Raw genomic sequence first — 23,767 nt, 5'->3', positions numbered from 1 at the left:
TATACCATATTTATTATTGAAGTATATTGTGTAATGACCTGAATATCTTTAAACGTTGAAAATGCCCTTCATTGTGTTTACACAATCACTTTACCAGTTTATAGTTTTCTACTATGAATCAAGTACAACTAAAACAGTGTTTGAGATCTCGTCCAGACTCAAGACTTGGTAGAACTAGTGTTTTGTCCATGGGACTCGAGAATTTTTTCGTTTCGTCTTGAATTTGAAAATACACTCATTGTCTCGGGGGCAACACTAGGCATACGTATTTGATCTGAGTCATTGTCGTCTTACTTAAAAAATTTGGTTAATGAAACTAGAAACCACTGTACTTGCAATACTATTACTATCATGTTCAATGACATGACTCTCCCCGTTCAGTCTCTCGATATACTGATTGATCATTGTAACCTCATTACACTGATTTGTTTATCTGTCTTTTATTTTAAGGGAGAGCGAAATTTACTAAAATATTTTGGTTCAACTTTACTGTCATAAGGAAACATACATATTCCTGCTCCCTCATCTCACCCGATTGACCAAGAAGCACATTTGATGACTGTATGATATATTGCTGGAACGGTAGTAGGTTTCTGTGGACAAGTACAAAGAGAATTTCTCTGGAATTCGAGATATCTCGTACATCGAAAATACTTTTCAGTTTACCAACGCAATTTTCCTGTCACATTTAAGTTCATTACATCAAACCAATTACCTAGGTATTTGTTAATTTGAAAAATTTAGCAGCTAGAAAATATTCTAAGCCTGCATTTGCTTCTTGAGAAAACAACTGTCCATATAAAACTAAATCTGATATGGAGAACGGAAAGTCCAGTTCACCGTAATTTTTATCTAAAATGGGTTGCGTTATTGCTTTCATTATGACAATATTTGCAAATGGAACTACTTTATCAAAGATATGGTTCCTTAATAATTTCTGAGGATGTGGTTTATCAATAAAAATCCAGACATTGCTTGATGGATCGGTGGGACTCGCAACCCTATTCCGTTATTGTTTTCCGACATTAATTTTTAATTTAATCAATCATTGCTTCAGACCCTTAACTTTTAACTACAATCTGTTAAATTTTTCATTAATTTTCCCAATTATGGGTAAAGCAGACGACACCCCTTTACCGACGCAATAGGAAAAAGTTCCGAGGAACATCGCCAGAAACCGTCAGAAGTAAATTTTTGCCGTCTTGTAGATTCAGTGTTGCCAAGTCAGTGGATTTTTTTGTAATCGTAGTGGATTTCATTATTAGTGGAGAAAGAAATGCAAATTGGGCAATGCTCGTGTTTGGATTTACCAGACTTTTCAAGTACTCACACGAAAAAATAAACTATTTCTTTACATAAAAACACATTAATTTAGCAGAATTCATTAGCATTCCACAAGAAAATGTATTCCTTATGCTCTATATGCTTGAACTAATAAATTTTATTTTCTGTCGGCTTATAATCGAATAGATACCGTACAAGAGCCTATTAAAATCTAGGAGACTGTATCATCAAATATCCACCTTTTTTCTATTATCTATCTGATGAATAGTTGGTCCAATGTTGGCCTATTATGTAAGCTATATTGATAATATCTGAGAATTTTATCTGCATATGGTATTAACCGTGTAACAAGAACGTTCAACATAGTATTGTAGCAAGCTGGTGATAATGGATATTTCTCGATATCGGTTCGCTTCGTCGTCTGTCTTAAATATAGGGACAACTACCGATTCTCTCAATTCCTTAGGAATTCCCTTCTTCTACCACAGGCAGCACAACAGTAGATGAATCTCTTTAAATAACGTGTTCTCCAGGCATGAGTAGTTCAGCGGAAGTAGAAGGAGTTCCAGATTTAACTTCTTTTCTTAACCGATACAACCTCTAGGATGGACCGTTCCTCTACTCATGGTCTGCAATGTGTTTTACTATTGTTGTTTTACTCCCTTTTCGTATATGTAACTAAACAAATAAAGTTTTCATCTACTTACAACATTTTCAAGATCTGCTAGGATGCTTCGCCTTGACTCCTGACATCACATTTAATTTTGACTAATAGCTTTTTATTTTGGGTTCCTTTATGTTTTTGTACCAATTCCTTATATTTCCTTTAGCCTTTCCTTCTATTTCTGCAATCTCAACTTTTATATATATTCTTTTCTTGCTCGTACAAGTAGCCTCGAGTTCACTATTATTATCTTTCCGAATTTACAGTACTCTGAAACCACTGAAATCTAGTCTCGTCCTGTTCGTCATTGAATCAAATTTTACGCAGCTACTCTTTTCACCACTACAGAAACGTTTTCTCATGTTTCATCACCACTGGCACTAGTTTTACTATTACCTTCATTTATGTCATAGGCTGCACTATTATGCAGAACTTCGAACCTATTATGCGTTTGCGGCTTCTGCGTTATCTTTTATTATCGAAAGTCTTTCTATTCACAAAATTGTTACCGAATTACAATCTCTCCCTCAACTAGATACTTGAAATGGTGTTTAACAAATACCTTAGCTCACTAAAAATGGTTCAGGGGCAGAGCATCAGAACAAACTCTCAATATTAGTTGTGATGGATGTTATAAATTGTGATTTACATTCTTGTTTTTATTTTGATACATAATACAAAAGAAAACTATTTTCTATGAAAATGAAATGAAATCTTTGAGTTTTACGTCCCACGGTTATGCCGGTTAGGCTAAAGGAGACGGTGATGATGAGTGATGAATGAAATGGTGGAATGAAGAAAGTGGGAGGAAACGGGAGAACCCCGAAAAAACCCACGCACACGGTGTTTGTCCACCACCAAGTTCACTTGGCGGGGGCTGGGATCGAATCCGGGACCCCAAGCACCATAGGTGAACGATCTACCACTGAGTTACCGCGGCCCTACTATTTTCTATGAAAAAAAATGTAACATTTTCAAAAGCCAGATGCTTTAAATTTTGAAGCTGAATTACTTGTTAATAACGCAATGAAACGAAACCTTTACCTTTGACTTCTATTAGTTATACTTTGAAAGCATACACCTTAGATGATCGACGAAATAATAAATTAAACTATTGTGTCTCATTTGCTTCTGACGGTTTTTTGTATGTCACTGTATGAACACTAATGTAGTGCTGAGTAAACTATGCGGTTTAAAAGTATTCACCATTCCCTGCAGTTTCAATAAACGTGATTTCATGGCCAGTGGAGAAATCCTAGGCTCGTACTTTTTTCAGGAAGATAATCACACCGCTGTGGGCTTGAAAATTCTGCGTAAGTATGTAACACATGGCCTGGTTAATTGCTATAATTTCTTGGGTAATGTTCTCTTTTAAATTATATTGGAACCATGAATCGTTCTTCTCTATTCGCAATTCAATTTTCAAAAAATTGTGAATCATCTCAAAATATAATCTGGAAGTTACAGTAACTGTATAGTCATCATCATCTTCAAAAACGTACAGGCCTAGGACTCTCTACCAGACACAAATTCATGGTTACTGAAACTACAGAGAATGCAAATAACTTTAAACTGGATAGCTTCTTCATTACTACATTAATGTTAACACAGTGACCAATCAAATATCTCTAACACAATGGGATACCCTGTATTCCTCTCTCTCTCTCTTTCTCTTAGCAACATGAGGATGGACAACCTGCACTACACCACATATTACTTTTTGTGTGCAGAGTTGTCAATAATTCCCTGCCACTTAACTTCCGCTTCCTTATTTACTATTCATTGGTTCAAGAAAAAAAAAAAAAAATCACAGGGTTTTACTGCAATTTCTATAACTGCTTATATTACTGAAGACATGAAAGCTTCGCAAGAGCAATTAAGTGTGCCTTTAGACGGTTAATATACACGTGTAGTACGTGCTACACGGAAGTAGCAAAGGGATATTTGTAAAATTCCTCTCTCTTTTCCCTAAAAAAGAAAGTACTTACTCTTGATAATAGTATGCTTCGCAGGTTGTTGAACACTCCATATAATGATAGTTGTATCTAAGCTGCCACTTGCAACACTCAAGGAGTCGGGAGACCATGCGACTGTATTTACTCGTGCATTATGGAAACCCCACTCTTTATTATGAGCAAGCTGAAAACAAAATAATAGTTCTGTTAACAGTCGAACTTAAAAACAATTTTATATAAATTGTGCAGCGACATAAATAAGCATTAAAGATAATACCTGTACTAGTGCGTGCTCTCAGCTCCAAATATATAACATTCGAAATTCACGCTTGTACAAACAATCCAAACTGTTATTCATCTTGGGTATGTTTATAACTTCATTCAGTGCCTATAAGTCACGAATGACTGAAAATAAGAGAAAGAAAAAAAAAAAAAAAAAAGAGATAGGAAAATGTCATAGGGTGCACTAAATACAGAGGATTGTTTTCTCCACAGGGATACCTATCATGGGGAATTGAGGAAGGGGTCACTCGAAAATTTTAAAGAGGAAAATACGTTATTTGATATATCATTATCAGCATCGGCATGACTAAACAAACAGTTTTTGTAGGATTTTTTTTTTTTTTTTTTTTTTTATGTGAGGCACCGTTTACGAAATAGCCATAATGGAAATGTGAGTTCTTGCATAATTAGATAAAACGTCCAGTCTTACAATCCACAAAACCACTGGAAATAAAAAAAGAAACAAAATGTGAGAAAAAGAAAGTGTCACAGGGCATATTCAATGGAGTGTGCTGGTTCTCTAACTGGGCCCTCTATCATAGTATCACTCGAAAATTTTAAATGATAAATTATGTGATCGAATAAATCACTGAAAAAAAAAAAAGAAAAGCATGGTAAAGCAAACAATGTTTCTTGGTAACAAGTACTCTTATGGGGCACCGTGTTTTGAAGACCGGGGAGAACAAATGGTTGAGATTGTTGCTACTTGGTCAAACCAAAATACCTGCTAAATTTAACAAGTACACCCCATTTCTTTGGTTATTACTTTTTAGTTTTAGGACTGTCCCAAAATCAAAGTGTTACTTTCAACTTTCAAGATTTTGTTTCCTCAATTATAACAAACAACGGAAAGAAAGCATAAGGGAAAAAAGTTAATTTAGAGAAAATATCCGAATTTCGACGGAGCTCATACCATCTTATGTAAGAAGTAAACGGTTACTGGAGACATTGTTTCTCTCTTCTGCATTCGTATTTCACTATAGTATGTGCTTGGCACTTTGGGTGCTTTACTGTAAGTCATACCATGCCATTTCTACTCTACTTCGCAAAATTCTCTTTTACATTGTACACCTGTATGTGATCGTTTTAATTTTGTAATGACGTACGATTTAGTTTTGCCCTATACAATGTTGTATTAACAGTTATTGCGCAAGAGCTTACCTTTGAATGGTAAACGGGGACTCCTCACACACAAGGAATCTTACGAAAGTTATTTATTTTTTCAGGTTACTTTCAATGATATATCAAACGAATATCTTCCCACTTATAATTTTTGAGTGACCTCCAGTGTCCTGTGAGAAAAACCGTACTTTTCATTCAATGGGTCCTATCTCATTAAATGGTGACCACTTCATAATGCACCATTTAAAAAAAAAAAAAAAAAGTTTTTCATGGTCTTTTCAATGGAATGGTCCGATTTAAAATTTTTGAGTGATCCCCCAATAACCATGACAGTGGGGCCTGTGAGGAAAAACAGTACTTTTCATTCAATGCGCCCTATGAAATTTATTTCTTTTCTTTTCTTTCTTTTCTTTTTTTTTTCATCCTTTCATTTTCAGCCGTTTCTAATCTATACAGAGGTCATCCTGTATACAGAGGTCATTTCCCGATGACTTTTATTCCTCAGTCCTGCTAGCTGGGTTCCTGGTTTGATTTCCCGTGACAGCACTAAAATATGAACTCATAGGGTGGTTCAAATTCCACCTTAACCATAGCTCCACGTCTCTCACAATCTCGACACTCAAAAGAGATGCTAAACTTCAATAAATAAATAAATAAATAAATAAACAAAACATAGAAACAAACAAAATTTCCTATTTCTTATCCTCCATTATCTGCAGCAGATGGCTTACAAGGGAAGTACATCAGGTGGTACGCGAAGATCTGTGTGTTATATATCGCATGTGAAATATTTCGCTTGAAGGGAAGTAGCAACTATTTGAAGATCATAAAAGGCACGCTCCGAAACACCAGAAAACGTGCACAAAATACGAAGCTATGATGTAATTGTTTTGAGACGTGGTACATATAAGTTTAAAAGGTAGCTGAATACGAATTTGACATCAAATGTTTACAAATCAAAATGGCAGACAATTAAAAAAAAAAAAAAAAAAGCTATGGATCTGAAATAGGGTACATAGATGTATTCAACGTCGCTATGTATGCATCTAATACCAAAAGTGTAAAATTCAAAATGGTGAATCCAAAATGGCGGACAAAATGCAAAACACTGCTATGGAACTGAAAGTGGGTAGGTAGAGGTTTTTGTGATCTCTGAGTACGAATTCAATGTTAAAAGTGCAAAATGCAATATGACGGATCTAATGTGGCGGACAAAAAGAATGAATATACAATATGTACAGAACGAACATATGTAATTCTTATACATGTAGTAGAAAAATACTTGTAGTACATAACGGGGTAAGTAACGTTATACAATAAAACAGGGAGCGTGTTTGGTATACAATCATGTCAAAATTGAGGCATGGAATGCAGGGAAGGGTTTGTAGCGCACACGAAAGTTCTATGATACGAACAGATTGCAATCATAGACAATAATTATTTTATTACCAATTCCCTCCTCCAGTTCCGAAAAGGTACGCGGGGATCGGCATATATTATACATCGTCGAAAAGCTCGCACCAAGTACACTTTGCATCCGTAACATCTCCTTTGAATATCGCCTGTAGACGTTGCGATTATTTACAGATATCACCTGAAGATCCGAACAACGACAGTGAAAAGTGCGCGTTGGAGTTTAAAATAAAGTTATGCTTCCACAACTAACTGTCCGGTTTCACATTATGCCGTGTACACTTTTGAGCCACATATATGACAAACGTCATGAGAGTGGATGGTTCCGACACCGAGACTAGTCTCCATCTCCTCTCAACTTCAAGACAGAGATGTGTTTTTCCAAATCGAGACGAGATCGAGACGAGGCCCAGGCTCGTTTCGATACACATGTCAATTTTTGTTTGATACATTGGATCCACCATATTGCATTTTGCACTTTTAACATCGGATTCGTACTCAGCAACCAAGAAACCCTCTACCTACCTGCTTTCAGTTTTACAGCAGTGTTTTGCATTTTGTCCGCCATCTTGGATCCGCCATTTTGAATTTTAAACTTTTGGTATCCGATTCATTCATAGAAACGTCGATTATCTCTACATACCCAAATTCACATCCATAGCTTGATTTTGTAATTTGTGTCCGCCACGTTGGATCCGCCATTTTGATTCGTAAGCATTTGATGTGAAATTCCTATTCAGCTGCCTTTTAAACCTATACCTATATACCACGTCTAAAAGCAATTACATTATAGCTTCGTATTTTGTCCACCTTTTCTGGAGTTTCGGAGCTTTCAGATCTTTAAATGGTCGCCACGTCCCCTACAGGCTCCATTCAAGTGAGATTTCACATGTGAGGTGTACACGGTACGACCTTTCCAACGACATATAACACACACTGATCCCCGCGTACCACTTCATGTACTTTCCTTGTTAGTCATAAGCCGATACTAGTTTTTTTTTTAGTGTGAGAGTGAGTGAGTGAGTATGTATGTATGTATGTATGTATGTATGTATGTATGTATGTATGTATGTATGTATGTATGTATGTATGTATGTATGTATGTATGTATGTATGTATGTATGTATGTATGTATGTATGTATGTATGTATGTATGTATGTATGTATGTATGTATGTATGTATGTATGTATGTATGTATGTATGTATGTATGTATGTATGTATGTATGTATGTATGTATGTATGTATGTATGTATGTATGTATGTATGTATGTATGTATGTATGTATGTATGTATGTATGTATGTATGTATGTATGTATGTATGTATGTATGTATGTATGTATGTATGTATGTATGTATGTATGTATGTATGTATGTATGTATGTATGTATGTATGTATGTATGTATGTATGTATGTATGTATGTATGTATGTATGTATGTATGTATGTATGTATGTATGTATGTATGTATGTATGTATGTATGTATGTATGTATGTATGTATGTATGTATGTATGTATGTATGTATGTATGTATGTATGTATGTATGTATGTATGTATGTATGTATGTATGTATGTATGTATGTATGTATGTATGTATGTATGTATGTATGTATGTATGTATGTATGTATGTATGTATGTATGTATGTATGTATGTATGTATGTATGTATGTATGTATGTATGTATGTATGTATGTATGTATGTATGTATGTATGTATGTATGTATGTATGTATGTATGTATGTATGTATGTATGTATGTATGTATGTATGTATGTATGTATGTATGTATGTATGTATGTATGTATGTATGTATGTATGTATGTATGTATGTATGTATGTATGTATGTATGTATGTATGTATGTATGTATGTATGTATGTATGTATGTATGTATGTATGTATGTATGTATGTATGTATGTATGTATGTATGTATGTATGTATGTATGTATGTATGTATGTATGTATGTATGTATGTATGTATGTATGTATGTATGTATGTATGTATGTATGTATGTATGTATGTATGTATGTATGTATGTATGTATGTATGTATGTATGTATGTATGTATGTATGTATGTATGTATGTATGTATGTATGTATGTATGTATGTATGTATGTATGTATGTATGTATGTATGTATGTATGTATGTATGTATGTATGTATGTATGTATGTATGTATGTATGTATGTATGTATGTATGTATGTATGTATGTATGTATGTATGTATGTATGTATGTATGTATGTATGTATGTATGTATGTATGTATGTATGTATGTATGTATGTATGTATGTATGTATGTATGTATGTATGTATGTATGTATGTATGTATGTATGTATGTATGTATGTATGTATGTATGTATGTATGTATGTATGTATGTATGTATGTATGTATGTATGTATGTATGTATGTATGTATGTATGTATGTATGTATGTATGTATGTATGTATGTATGTATGTATGTATGTATGTATGTATGTATGTATGTATGTATGTATGTATGTATGTATGTATGTATGTATGTATGTATGTATGTATGTATGTATGTATGTATGTATGTATGTATGTATGTATGTATGTATGTATGTATGTATGTATGTATGTATGTATGTATGTATGTATGTATGTATGTATGTATGTGTGTGTGTGTGTGTGTGTGTGTGTGTGTGTGTGTGTGTGTGTGTGTGTGTGTGTGTGTGTGTGTGTAACGTTCGGAAGGTATGGAGGTGAATTTCGTTGTGTTAATCCGTATTTCTATCTGGTAATGAAATTAATGAGGAAAAAAATTACAATATATTTATTCTCACGAACATACAGCGAAACACAATGAAATTGACAATATATATCACAAAAAAAGTACTTATGCTATGAATATGTAAGTTAAATTTATGGAATAGTTTCTTCTCTCAATTTGTTTGAGACATCTCTGTATATGTTTGAATTACGGACTGACTTTTTCTTTATTGTTCGAATGTTGCTTCTACGCAGGTATAATGTTTTCAAGTAGTACAAGTTTCAAACATTTACTGGAATTTCAACGTGAATACTAAATCTATGTGCATTTCACTACATACCTTATGAAACGTCAACATACTTTGGAAACAAGCAAAAGGTCAATAATAATGACAAAAGTTATAAACGAAAGGGCAGGGTAAGGTATGTAAGCACACCTCTGTTCACATATTCATTTATTTGCAACCTACGTTGCAGACTCTTAGCAAAATACTTTAGTTACCTTAAAAATTACTACACAAGATTTATCGAAAAATAACGTAACTGGAATTCTCGAACAATTATCACATAAAAATAACGTAACTGGAATTCTCGAACAATTATCACATTTTTTATTATGTATAAAGTGTCGAATTATGAAAGGAACAGAATAAAAAAAACAAGAATCGAAAAAAAATATCCCCCTCCCTCTTGGTTCCAGAACAGATCTAGAAGATAAATTAGTTGAACCTATTCTTGAAAACAGTTGGTACGAAAATGCACAATATTGCAGTGCACGGGATAAATTCTAGGTACTTTCTGTTAACGCCTCTACTTAAACGTTTTACTGATCTTACAACGAACTCTGAAGAGTCCAAAGCAATAAATATTACTTACCTTGAAGTATTATCCAGGGGTAAAAGTTCTACTTTTAGTAAGTGTTAATCCATTTGAAATTGGTCAACAAAATTTATTATTACAGGTATACACAAAGTTGAACTATAAAACAATATTTATTCATTTTTTTAATGTTCAGTTTCTTTCTAAACGGCCATTCTGCATACATGTATAAGACTATTTTGCACTTTACGCATGTTTGCGGTATTTTGAAGATACTGATTTTGAACAAAAAAATTTCATAGGGAATTAAATGTACAATATTTTCTGCCCAGTGTACATTTAAGTCTACTACACTACAAATATCTTTAAAAAATTGTAAAACATTAAGCTTAAAAAACATTAAGCTTAAAAAAGCTCAAGATTAAGTGTACCAATTAAAAAAATATTGTTCCGCAATATAGAAAATAACTTAATTCCGCTCTCTGTAAGATCTGTATAGTGCAGAAAATATTAACACGTTTTTCTCGCGAGATTTTACTAATTAAACATTGGTTTAAAATTTCTCCTTGACCTGTCAATTATGCTCAACACCAATTGGAAATGGCTGTAATACTCAGAAATCTAGACTAACAATGTCATATGATTTGTCCCACAACCCCTAAAGTGTGTCTTGTTCACAGAATTGAATAAACCACAAAATGTACAATTATTTATATGAATACATGGCTCATGTTAATAATAATAATAATGATAAAAGACATGCATACCTACTACGAGTTTAAAATCATTCACAGATGTTACTTTGCATTTTGCATAAATGAATTGAACAAGTTAATATTTGTACTTCTGTATTCTGAGATGTCAATTTATTATGTAGTACATAGTACGTAAGTACGTAATATACATTAAATATTGCAATATAACAAGCGAAGTTAGTACTTACTTTCTACATGCACCATCCACCAAAGCATAACGCAAGCCAAAGAGAAAATGGTTCAGATTAGTGCCAAGTCTTCTAATGGCAATATAAAAACTCAAAAAACGTGATTAAAAAACAAATACAACACACGCACACACACGCACACACACGCACATACAAAAAGCAACAATAACAATTCATAATAGTCTACATTAAAGTAATTCAAGGTTGTTTTTTTTCTTTTTTTCTTTTTTTTTTTTTTTAAATTTTGAGACTAATTTTCAGTACAGTTATTATTTTTATTCAGCACTGCTCAAACCGAAACAATAATAGATTGAAATTAATTGTATTTTTATTTTTCACATTTTCTCGTTAGAGCACGCAAAATATTAATATAACGTAATTAACATACAGAAAAAAATTAAAATAATAGAAAATGAAATGAAATCTTCGAGTTTTACGTCCCATGGTTATGCCGGTTAGGCTAAAGGAGACGGTGATGATGAGTGATGAATGAAATGGTGGAACGAAGAAAGTGGGAGGAAACGGGAAAACCCCGAGAAAACCCACGCACACGGTGTTTGTCCACCACAAAGTTCACTTGGCGGGGGCTGGGATCGAACCCGGGACCCCAAACACCAGAGGTGAACGCTCTACCACTGAGCCACCGCGGAATTAAAATAATAGAAATCAAAACAAAACAGGGAAGTTTTCATTCTTTATCTGAAGGAAGATATGAAATTAGCTCTCAAACTTGTTATCGTAAAATGTTCAATTGAAAACTGAAATAACAAGGAATTTACATAACACGGAAAGTTATAAAAAATGTTGGGCAGAAAGCCTTTTGGGTAGGCCGAGGATATGATAGAAGAATAAATTAAAGCAATATCAGAAGAAGGTGAGTACCAGGATTACTGGCACAGACTTTTGCTTCTATGATGCTGAATCTCTGAATTTCTTACGCCAATCAAAGAGCTAGATAGTCTCAAGCTGACGGACACACCTTTTGATGATGCATCCATGTCTCTTCGACTTATGCTTTACAGGTAGCATATGAATAATTGGCTTTTAAAATACAAATAATGCTTGTTTCCGATTTTCATCCAAAAGATACAAAATTATAGTATTTTTTTAAAGTGCTAAACTGGGATGTATTTCCACATGAATTACTTCATGTGGAAAACACCTTTCAAAAATATATTACATCAGTGGTATGGTAAATAAGTTTGAAGTTAATGACAAAAACATGCGTCTGGTGCGGTTTTGAGTTCTTTCTAGAGCATAATTATTTTACATTACGAAATAAATTTCAATATATGTGTGCAACGTAGTATGACCAGAAACTAGCCATATTAAAATAACAACAATACGTCTCCTTGTATACAAAACACTTTTAATGCACCAATGCAACAAGCATTAAAGAGTTACTGTATGTTCACTACTACCTACTAAATCATATTAATTCCTGAAAGGGACAAAAGTTTATTGTTAAAGTGCTGATGCTATATTGTAGGTATATTTCTATTATATGTTGGTTAAAAAAGATTTTTATAATCATTTCATGAAACTGGAACTACACGACATAACGAAAGAAGGAAATGAAGCGGAAGCTTCAATGTTCCACAGTTATGCCCTTCAAACCGATAAATGACGAAAAGTAAATGATAATGAAAGAACTGGTGAAATGAGAATATGGAACGAAGCGGGAGAGCCTCGAAAAAACCCATGGACACGATGTTGTCCACCAAAATCTCGCATGGCCTGGAATCGCACAAGGGATCTCTTGCATTAAAGGTAAGGTCTAGCGGAATCAAAGTCTAGAAGATGGAAAAACAATCGAACACCCTCAAGCCCAATACCAAAGAAACTTATGATTTTAAATGGCTCATGTTGGATAAATGGATACAAATACTGAAAAAGTCCGATTAGATAATAAACCACGAACTTGTATTGATCAGTTAAGTATGTTGAACTGCACGATGTTATAGGTATTATTTCAACAATGTACGATCAGCGCCTACTATTCCATTGGAATTAAATTCGCTCTGAAAGACTATCTATGATTAAGCTGGAGAAACTTTTTTAAATTAATAAATTACTTAAATTATTCAATTAAAATATGATTATGTTCTTCAGTTGAATCATGAAATGATTACTATAGCTGTTGCATTGCATCTTATACGAGATGTGATAAAAACATACGGTGAATACTTTTATTAGAAACAAAGTAACAAGTTTACATGGAATTTGATTTAATCTCCTTCAGAGTACTCTCCTTGGCAAGCATTGCACTTGTACGAACATTGAACCAATGACTGGGAGCATTTCAGGAAGGCTTCTTTTGAAAGTGCATTCAGCTGCTCTGTCGTGACCCTTTCAAAGTTAGGAATGGTGTCAAAACGTTTTCCCTGAAGCAAGGTTTTAATTTTTGGGAGCCAGAAGTCGCATTGTCCTATATCTGGAGAGCACAGCGAATATGGACAGACAGGAATATTTTTTTCGCCCAAAAACTCGCAAGGTGTAGCACGGCGCATTTTCATGGTGAAGAACGAAGCCATTTGCCCATTTAATAGACGGTTAAAATGCTTTTCACGGACCCATACGAGATGTTCAGTTCTTCGGAAAGCTCTCTAATAGCCATGGAACAAACCATTTACGCCATTCTTAGCACGTTTTCATCTGTTTCTGACATCGAAGGGCATCTCGATCGTTGCAAGTTTTCATCCAACTTTGTCGGTTTTAAATCGCTCATATCAGTTGTGAACAGTCTTCAATGCCGCCGCTTCATCACCATATACCGATTTTGACTTAATAATAATAATAATAATAATAATAATACTGTTGGGCGAGCGACAGACACTCTTAATACATCCACACTCTTCTGCCTCTGGAAGCCAATTACCATGTCACATCTCGTTCAAACTCGACACCGATTGTACAAGATTTAGGCTAATGGGCTTCCTAGTTGAAATGTATACACGATCAATAGATGGCATTGTGCAACTGCATTCACCGTACTTTTTGATCATACCTTGTAATTAAACATGCCAACTTACGATCTACATACCCTGAACTTACACTAAAAACCACTTAAAACCACAAGAGTTTGGTGCAATGCGTGTGCTAGTTGTCATGCTTTTATTATTAATTCCCAAATATAAACACACAATAAATATAATACCCTTCCCATCTAAAATCCCTATATTTCACATGCACAAGTTAATGCTTAATTATACATATCTAATTAACATATAGTTATCACAAACATAAGGCAATGACTTGCTTCGTTTTTCATTAAATAATACCCTATATTCATGTTCAGTAGATTATATATTCAATGTGGTAATTCATTAACTCACAATCTTTTGAAATAAATGCTTATCAATTAATAGCAATAAACGCCAGGAGAAAAAGAATCGTTCTCTGCCAGCAATCATAATTGCTTTTCGCGTTTGTTTCCGAAACGAATGGAGTACCTTCTAACAAAAGACTAAAATTCCCTGACGCTATAGCCCAGAAAGGATTAAACCAACTAAATGACACACATTGAATTGAGGAATTGGGTTAGTACATCGACATCGAACATAACATCATTTGGCGTTTTTGGGCGTAGTTACTATTTACGGTAGCTTCAGCTACCTTATGATGCTGAGGAAACATCCAAAATGGCTTGTCCGCACTGAGAATCGAATCCAAGACCACATGCGCTAATTATACGATTACACGGAAACAATACAATATCTGTGATGTATTGTTTTTTCAGTCATAAATGACATCACACGATACAAATGTTGGAGTCTGATTGTTTAACTGCAGCATATTATACTTTTGTTTTTGTGAAATATTTGAAACAACAGAAGATTAATCTTTAAAATTAAATAATAATGCTTCTTTGCAATGGAAAATATCATGTGAAAACGCCAGAAACTACAATGGCAATCATAATTAAGGGCGAACCCGAGATCTATAAATTCCTTGATTATAAGGAGCACATTTCATGAGCTATCAGTCAGAAGAAAGAACATTTCGTTTTCTCTTAATATTTATGCACTAAGAATACTTAATTATCAACGTATCTCCACTTTGACTACGAAAAAATTTTCTCATACATCATAGGCAAATAATATGTAAGAATTACTCTTATCATAAGTCTTACTGCAAAAATGACACTACGGTTGACACAAGGCAGATCTGCCTTTTCTGTCCTAACTGTAGAAGAAAAATGTACTTTTCCACCACGACTCAGCCCAAAAGATATCGTTGTTAGATCACCGTCCGCATTTTCTATTATTTCTCGATAGTCATCTCGGTAACTCTCAACTTACAATTGAAAATATAGTCAGTTCTCTACTTTCTAGTCTGACAAAACTCCACTCAATACTTTTGGTGTCATTCTTTAAAAAGACGGCTTTTTAAATAGAGAAAACTCTTTAAACGTGGAACGATTCACACCTGTTTCGGAGGGTATATACAACTTGAAAGTTAGTTACTTCAAATCTAAAATCTCATCTCCGAGTGAACTGAAAGATACGAAACAAACCATTGAGCTCTCTTGGGTCTGTATTTTATTTTAGTAGAAAATTCCATCATCTGTTTTTCATAAAGCCGCTGTTTATAGGTTTTAAGATCGGGGAACTTCGTTTGCTAACGCTGAAAGCACACATTTTCATTTAACGGTCGTAATCAAATTCTTCATTACGTTCAATTGTATGTGAAGAACCCACTAAAGAAAACATACTTCAAGTTACATTTTCCTACACTATGAAGTCAATCATTCGCTGTACAACGCTATTTACAGGCTCGTCCTCACGGTAATGTCTTAGTAAATAGCATATATCCACACAATAGTTAACATTGATTAAACAGTATAACATGACACAATGATGAGAGACGAATATTTCACTGTTAATTTTTTGATCAACTATATGTAAATTAGCTATCGAAGCTTTACTGATTAGTGTCACCAGAAATATACGAAACTGGGGAACACTAGTTAGTCATTGCATTCAGAGCAAAACAGTTATCTTTAGACGTATGAACTACTGTCTTGTATTTGTACACGACAACGACAAAATATCTACATTAGAAAACATAAAATACGTACCTCATATTCAGGTACTTTGTACAATATAACTTTCCTATTTGCGTCACAAGCCACCAAATACTGACCATTAGGAGAATAGGCACAATCTGTCACAGGACCAAGATGTTCCAGTGTTGTCTTTGGGCTTAAAGAAGCGCCAGCCAAAAGATATATATGAACCTATGAAAAGAAAGTACAACTAATCTGTTGGTAGCTTATACAACTTCAACATAGAACGAAAAAGCCCACTTACAGCACAGACACCTTTATTTCATTTTTAAGTAACCAGTACTACGAGTGAAGCCATACGAACAGGTGAAGCAAATTATTTTCACCGTGAGTATGTGCTGTTTTGGCATTCACAGATTGTATGAAGTATGTATATTTAAGTATTAAAAAAAAGATATTTAAAATAAAACATCAATGAAATTAATCAATGAACCTAAACCATTGCTAAATAAATGCACGAAATTCTCTGATGAAAACCGTGAGAATAAAGAGGATCAAAGGAGATTAAAACATGAACAACTAAATATAGAAGCAAATGTGAGGATCATTATGCATAAGAAGATATGAAAAAGAAAAACTGTGATGTAAGATAGGATAAAATTTTGCCTTCACAGTGTTGAATAGTGTCAAAAATAATTCTCAGTTGGATTTCATACTTTGTAAAATAACATACATTAAATTTAAAATACTTTGAGATAGACTGTTTTCTCTTCAGCACAGTATCTTAATTTAAACTGGAATCTACATTTTTTTGATTTATTAAATATTTATGAGACTTATTTACTAGTGAACTGGCCTCTTTATTTTAAGGCTACGACTCGTACGCTTTTGTTTGTAAGCCACTGAAGCAATCAAGATATCTGGAATATTTTTACATTCAGATCGCGTTAACCATATACCCCATACTCTAACGGATATGATTTCTTTTTCCTTTCTCTATTGAGTTAAGAAGTAAATCTTTCTATCGCTCACAAATGCTTTCAATTGGAACTGAGCGATGACTCGATGGAATATCGCTGAAACTGAGCGATGGCTCCTCAAAATTTTAAAATCCTTGTTATTTCATCTAAGTTCCTTATTCTTGCTCTCAAATTTACCGATTCAATAAATATAGGACGCAGAAGAAAAATTAAGAAATACTAAAAACAGAAGATATTGTTCTCTAATTCTCATTCACGTATACGAACCTGTCAACATTTCCTGCCTTTGTTGCCAAATTTCTTTAGTATGTTGGGTATATGGTGAATGTATAACTAGAAAATATTTTGTGAAAGGGTATTGAAGATCCAATGCTTTGGAATGCGATCAAGTTTCAAGTTTTTGAAGTTGCTAAAAAAAAAGAAAAAAAAAAGGGCGGTTTGGCTTTTGCAATCCTTTATTCAATCATTTTTTAAAAAGCAAAATACATTAATTATCATCATCCCAACAGCCTCATGATGCTTTTATTGAATTGGATTTAAATGTAATGTCCCTTTAAGCAGCGAAGCTATGAGACATGGATCTACAGATTAACGTGGGATCCGAATCATATGAGCTCCAGCCGAGAATTCAACCGGGTCTCCCGTGCCGTCATGATGCTTGATCAACAAAAATTCTGTGGCTCTGAGATCGGACCCAAATAAAGAATTCGACTACACAGGAGTAGGTACCGCAATCTACATTCTCAATTCTGGAAATTGACTGAGATACTGATAAAATAGTCCACTTGAAAAGGATGCTAACACTCTCAGAAAATTGAATAATAATCTTACTTTAGATTCTGATTCCTGAATCGTTGGAAAAACAAAATTTTTTCAGTCAGAATCGACAGTAAAATGATTATTCCATCTGACTGACATAATCTAAATCAATTTGCAACACAAAATAGTTCTTAAGTTACCTTATTGTCAGCCGAACCACCCACTGCCACTTCTGGATGCTCACTATTTATTGAAGCACTGGATGGTTCATAATCAACTGGAAGCGAAGACATCTTTCTTCTATCTTGTAATACTGTAATCTGGAAAACAGTAATTTAATATACTGAGTACATATACTTAATTAAATGACAAAGACGTACTAATAAGGTAATATCAAATAAAATTATTTTTAATAATTTTTATTTCTCCCTATTAAGCTTAATTAATAAAAGAATATAAAGTTACATTTAGACCAAATTACTAATGAAGGGAAGTGATGACCTAAGAGGGTTTAAAATTCTTTACTTACTTCTTTAACTGACGCTGCGACAATAATATCCCCCTTAATGTCCATCCCTCTAGGCTGTGATCCCAGCTTGATATCTGTCGCAGTATAGGCATTGGAAGATATACTGACTTCTTTGACACTATCATCAATACCACAAGTATATAAGGAGTCTCCTTCAGCCTTCATTCCGTTGATTTGATTTCCATGACCAGTGCCTTGGACACGGTCATTTTCACCTACGGAGAACAATTGACATCATCAAAAGAAAATTATATACTAGACAATTGAGTAACATGTATATTGTATATATGTAAATTACCATAAATTAGTTAAAATCACTATCACCTTCCTCTCTAATATTTCCTTTTTCTTTACTCTTCCTCCATCAAGTCTGACGAAATATCAGCGAGAAAGCTGGTAACTAAATTATGCTTTATAAGTGTTTGCACGAGCTTCTAATTTAATTTGTTTTCAAACCCACTTTGGGATTTGTTCGTAGAAGTTAGCTGTGTGTTTACATGTACGTGTTGAATACATTTTTTTTTCCTTCTCCAGAATATCTTATTTCGGTCACATTTAAAAACGCAGAAATTATGAAAAATCTGTGAAGTACAAACTTTGGAATATAATGCACGTGGTTCGAAGTCAGAAATTAAGAAATTAATATGGAAATTATAGATTACAGACACCAGTCAAATTAAAGCTACAATCTAATTAAAAATACTTGCTGTTTAAAAAATTATACTCTCTGAAATATGAAGAAATCTGAAACTGTTTCTCTAAATTTTGAAACTTTACTTCATTTGATCTATCATCTATTCCGACTAATCTTTCGCGAAGCATTAATAAAAAAACATAAATTACAGAATGAATGTACGTGAATAATTAACGTAATCGGAAGCTATGGATTCAAATCCCGTTGCGGGACGTTTTAGTTCCGCCCCAACATACGATGCTGAGATAACTAAACCCTGACCGATCTGGGTTTGAAAATTTCTTCCTTTGGTTTGGCACGTAAAACTGTCTCATACACCTGGATCTGAAACATCAACTACAAATAAATTTTAACTAATTACCTTTGTAATATGTTAAAATAAAGATTATCTCGTTATACTTTGTAGGATACTCAAGAATGAAGGAATATTTCCAATTTAACAAGATACTATCTTTACATTCAAATATGATTGACAGGGAATGTTTTCAGAATGGATTGATGAATCAATAGTAATTAATTACCTAACTACCAGACAGAGAATCCATTGTCTCCAATAACAAAAACATAAAATTATTCTCCTTCCGGGCAAACAGAAAACATGCAAGTAGATAAGCAAAAACAAGAACGTTAGTATTAGCTACTAAGGAAAGCTATCATTTACTGAATAAACACTAATTACTCGTACACGTAATCTTTTATTTACTGCATTCAATATTTATTGTACCATTAACTGTAAAGTTTCGGAATTCCCTGACACCTTGCCTACGCAGATCGCGAAACTTACTGGCAATCCGGCTCACAACTCAGAATTTACTCTTGTACTATTTTGTTCATAATTATGGAAATAATTTCATTATCAATAATAATAGTTTCTGATATTCCAAATCTCTTTTAACTCAGTATGTTAGATAAAAATTATTTACGAAACGAGACAAAATTATCTAAATTGATCATTTTGTAAGCCGAACATATCTTCATTCCAGAATGAGGTTTAGATACAAGAATCAAAATAGACAAGATTCAGTTACTACCCAGAAATTCAAAAAGCCAAAAGATCTGGCAACAAATAAACGAAAAATGATTTTCATCAGGTCAGCACACAGAGGAAGAGGAGGAGGAGAACGAAGGAACATTTAAAAACAGTTATGGTGCTACTTCGTTGTAAGTTAGTTAAGTACTTTACTATATTATGTAAACATTTGCATATTTTGAATAATATTACACTAGGTTAAAGAAGCGTGTACTCAAAAATTAATATATAATCGACTTTTAACAAATATTTTAAAAAAATATACCGTTATCTTCACACAGTGCTTCTTAAAAATGAGCGAAATTTCTACAAATTAGCACAAAATTACACAAGTGTTCAGAAAAGCCCTCTGCATAAGCTTTTCACAGCAACAAACAATTTCAAAAGAGGAGTCTAGTGCAAGTGAATTTACATTTTCATATAAACAAAGTAGTCCAAGAGTAAATTCTTAGAAATAAGATAAACAGCGAGGAAGTTTCCCGATCTGCTACGGAAGGTACCAGAAAGTACCAAAACAATACATAATTAATTAGACACAGTAAATACGAGTGCGTATACATATTATTATAAGTGTTCATCAATTCATATTCTTATATAACTTTACTTGTACTAATTATCTGGAAAAAAAAAAAAATCGTTTTGTTTCCGAATCCTTTGTCATTAAATCATACACTAGCGCTGCCATATTGTCAAAAGCGATTTTCGAATCTATTTCATGCAAAATAGATAGATCTTTCAAATGTGGAACGGAAACATTATCCTATGTAACGCAATTCGCTACAATTATGGGAAATTGAAAGCATTCGCAAAAACTTTTTACTGAAACCAACAAACAAACCGAAAGCCATTGCTATTTGAACAAAGACAAATACTGATGACAAACAGTGCTAAGTTGACCATCTCAGATAATTTCAAGTTATACAGGAATTAAACTTAGCGTATTCTTATCTGCGACAGTTCTACAACTATTTCAGATCTTAAATGATTACCTGTTTGTGCGTTCCACGATGTTATATAGCCATCATGCGACCCTGTATATATTGTATTTCTGTCTGGACTTAATGCCAAGACTGTAATTGGCTTGTTATGACCCTGCAAATAAAAGAACACGTCAGGAAGTACCTGAAACTTTAGTTAAATATTTTGTTGTAATTATGCATGGCAGAGTCAGTATCAAAAGGAAGTTTACCTTCTATATTAACCACTATAATTATTAAACATAATAGGTTAAGGCAGTGGTTCGTAACATTTTCTTTTGCCATATAAGTTTCTATAAGTGATGACTATGTAGTACTGAGCACTGCTGCTGCCACTGCAGACGTACAGTCTGTCTCAAAACTGATTATAACTAATTATGAAATGCTTCACAGATATAAGACAATCTAGCATAATGGATGTTCAGTAGTTTGGAGGAGACGACTGTGACATTGATTACTACCTGGTAGCAGCGATTGTATGAGAGCCTACAGTTGAAAAATAAAATAAATTTCTGCATCTGAAAACGGAAACGTTCAATTTAAGGAAATCAGAGAAGGGCAGGTGAGAAGAGAATACCAGACTGAACTGTCGAATATATTTTTTGGTTTTAGAAAGTTTAGAACACAAAAATTAGCGACAGCATTAAAATTTCACCAAAAGAGAAATTAGAGTGTGTGGAAAGACACAGGAACAAACCACGGCCTGAGCAGGAATGCACTAAAACTAGCAGACAAGAGAAAATAGGCACAAACAGAAAGGGCTTCCGAATGTAAAAAAAATTCCATTGAGTTAATTTAACTGGAAGGGAAAAGCTGTGAAACGAGATACACAAATTCATTCTCTTCATTTGGAACATAACTTGATTTAATTTTAGTGTCCCTTTCAGCAAAGGCTATATGAGACATGGACCTACAGTCCGAAAAACATGAGCTCCTGCCGGGAATCGAACCCGGGTCTCCCACGTTTCTTCATTTGGAACAAGGAGGAACTGTCACAGGAGAGGAAAAAGAATCGACCATTGTCCCAATTCACAAGAAAGGCGACAAAAAACTGATTGTAGTAATTATCGAGGCATCTCTTTTTTGTCAACATCCTGTAAACTCCTCACAAACATGCTGTTAGCAAGACTGACCCAATATGCAGATGATATTATTGGATATCGGTAAGGATTTAGGCGAAATCGATCAACTAATCGACCAGAAATTCCCCTTTCGTCAAATACTCGAAAAGAAATGGGACTACAATACACCGATACATTAATTATTTATTGATTTCAGAAAGGCCTATGACTGTTAGGATGGAAACTATATAAGATTCTTATCAAATTTGAAGTACCGAAAAAAGCTACTTAGATAAACTAAGGTGTGTTTAAATGAATCTCAAAGTAAAGTCCGAGAAGGAAAATACTTGTCCAGGAACTTCCATGTCGAGGATGGCCTGAAACACGGAGATGCATTATCGGCATTATTATTCGATTTTGTTCTTCAGTACGTTATAAGGAAAATCAAAGATAGTAATCAAGATCTAGAGTTGAATAACATTCACCAGGTTATAGCTTATGCCCATGGCGTAAATCTAATAGGGGGTGATATAAGGACAACAGAAAGAAATGCAGAGGTTTTATTAAAAACCTATAGAGACATAGGTTTAGAAGCAAATGCAGAGAAAACAAATACATGGAAGTTCAACGAGACTGTAATACTGCAAATTATGGATACATCAAAATATCAAATAATATTCCGACGTAACGGATACTTTTAAATATCTAGGATTAATATTAAGAAATCAATGTCATATTCACGAAGAAATTAAATGTCGACTGAAAGCAGGGAATTTGTGTTATTATTCAGTTCAAGAACTTCTGTCTTTGTGAAGCCTGTCAAAGAATTTGAAGCTTAAAATATACAAAACGATAATTACGCCGGACGGTTTCGACACATGGTCGCTCACTTTAAGGGAAGAACGCAGACTGAAAGTATTTGAAAATAAAATCCTAAGGCGAATATTCAGACCCAAGACGGACGGGAATGGGGAATGGCGGAAACTATCATGAAAACCTGCACAATTTATACGACATATCTAAAATTGTTACTGTTATTAATTTTAGAAGGCTCAGGTGGGCACGTCATGTAACCAGAATGGAAGCAAAAACGCTATTAAAATTTTAACTGGGAACCCAACCGGAAAGAATCCTTTAGGAAGACCTAGGCGCAGATGGGAGGACAATAGGAATACAAAGCAGAAACTGGATCCAGTTGGCTACGGACTCAAGTCAATGGAGAGCTTTTGTGAGTGCGGCATTGAATCTCCGGGTTCCATACACCGTAAGTTATATGTTACATTATTTTTAAATTCTAAAATTTTGAGACACACCCTATAGGACTGTGTGGCAACGATTGCGAACCACTGGGTTAAAGTATGCATTCTATATATGAATTTATTACCGATTTTGCCTGGTATATACAACACTCTTTCAAATATGAAGATAAATTAGATTAAGAATTAATGAAACATACTTCGAAGCGATTTTGTCATACAATACTTGACATACTATGACCTACAGTACTCG

General features: G+C 33.9%; 1 protein-coding gene across 1 annotated transcript in view; it reads right to left on the bottom strand.

The window, feature by feature from the left end:
* flr (actin-interacting protein 1 flr) overlaps nt 1–23,767 on the bottom strand; it is a 56,993-nt gene that overhangs the window by 6,236 nt on the left and 26,990 nt on the right. Inside the window, exons 9-13 of the mRNA XM_081764331.1 lie at nt 21,210–21,312; nt 18,497–18,711; nt 18,168–18,287; nt 16,301–16,459; nt 3,937–4,087 (exon numbers count right to left, since the gene is read on the bottom strand). Coding sequence (XP_081620457.1) covers nt 3,937–4,087; nt 16,301–16,459; nt 18,168–18,287; nt 18,497–18,711; nt 21,210–21,312 — 748 coding nt within the window. The remainder of the gene's footprint in view (nt 1–3,936; nt 4,088–16,300; nt 16,460–18,167; nt 18,288–18,496; nt 18,712–21,209; nt 21,313–23,767) is intronic.

Source organism: Thermobia domestica, chromosome 1 (assembly GCF_964235325.1).
Source record: "Thermobia domestica chromosome 1, izTheDome1.hap1.1, whole genome shotgun sequence".
Taxonomy (NCBI): Eukaryota; Metazoa; Arthropoda; class Insecta; order Zygentoma; family Lepismatidae; genus Thermobia; species Thermobia domestica.
This window is presented reverse-complemented; position numbering and strand designations above follow the sequence as displayed.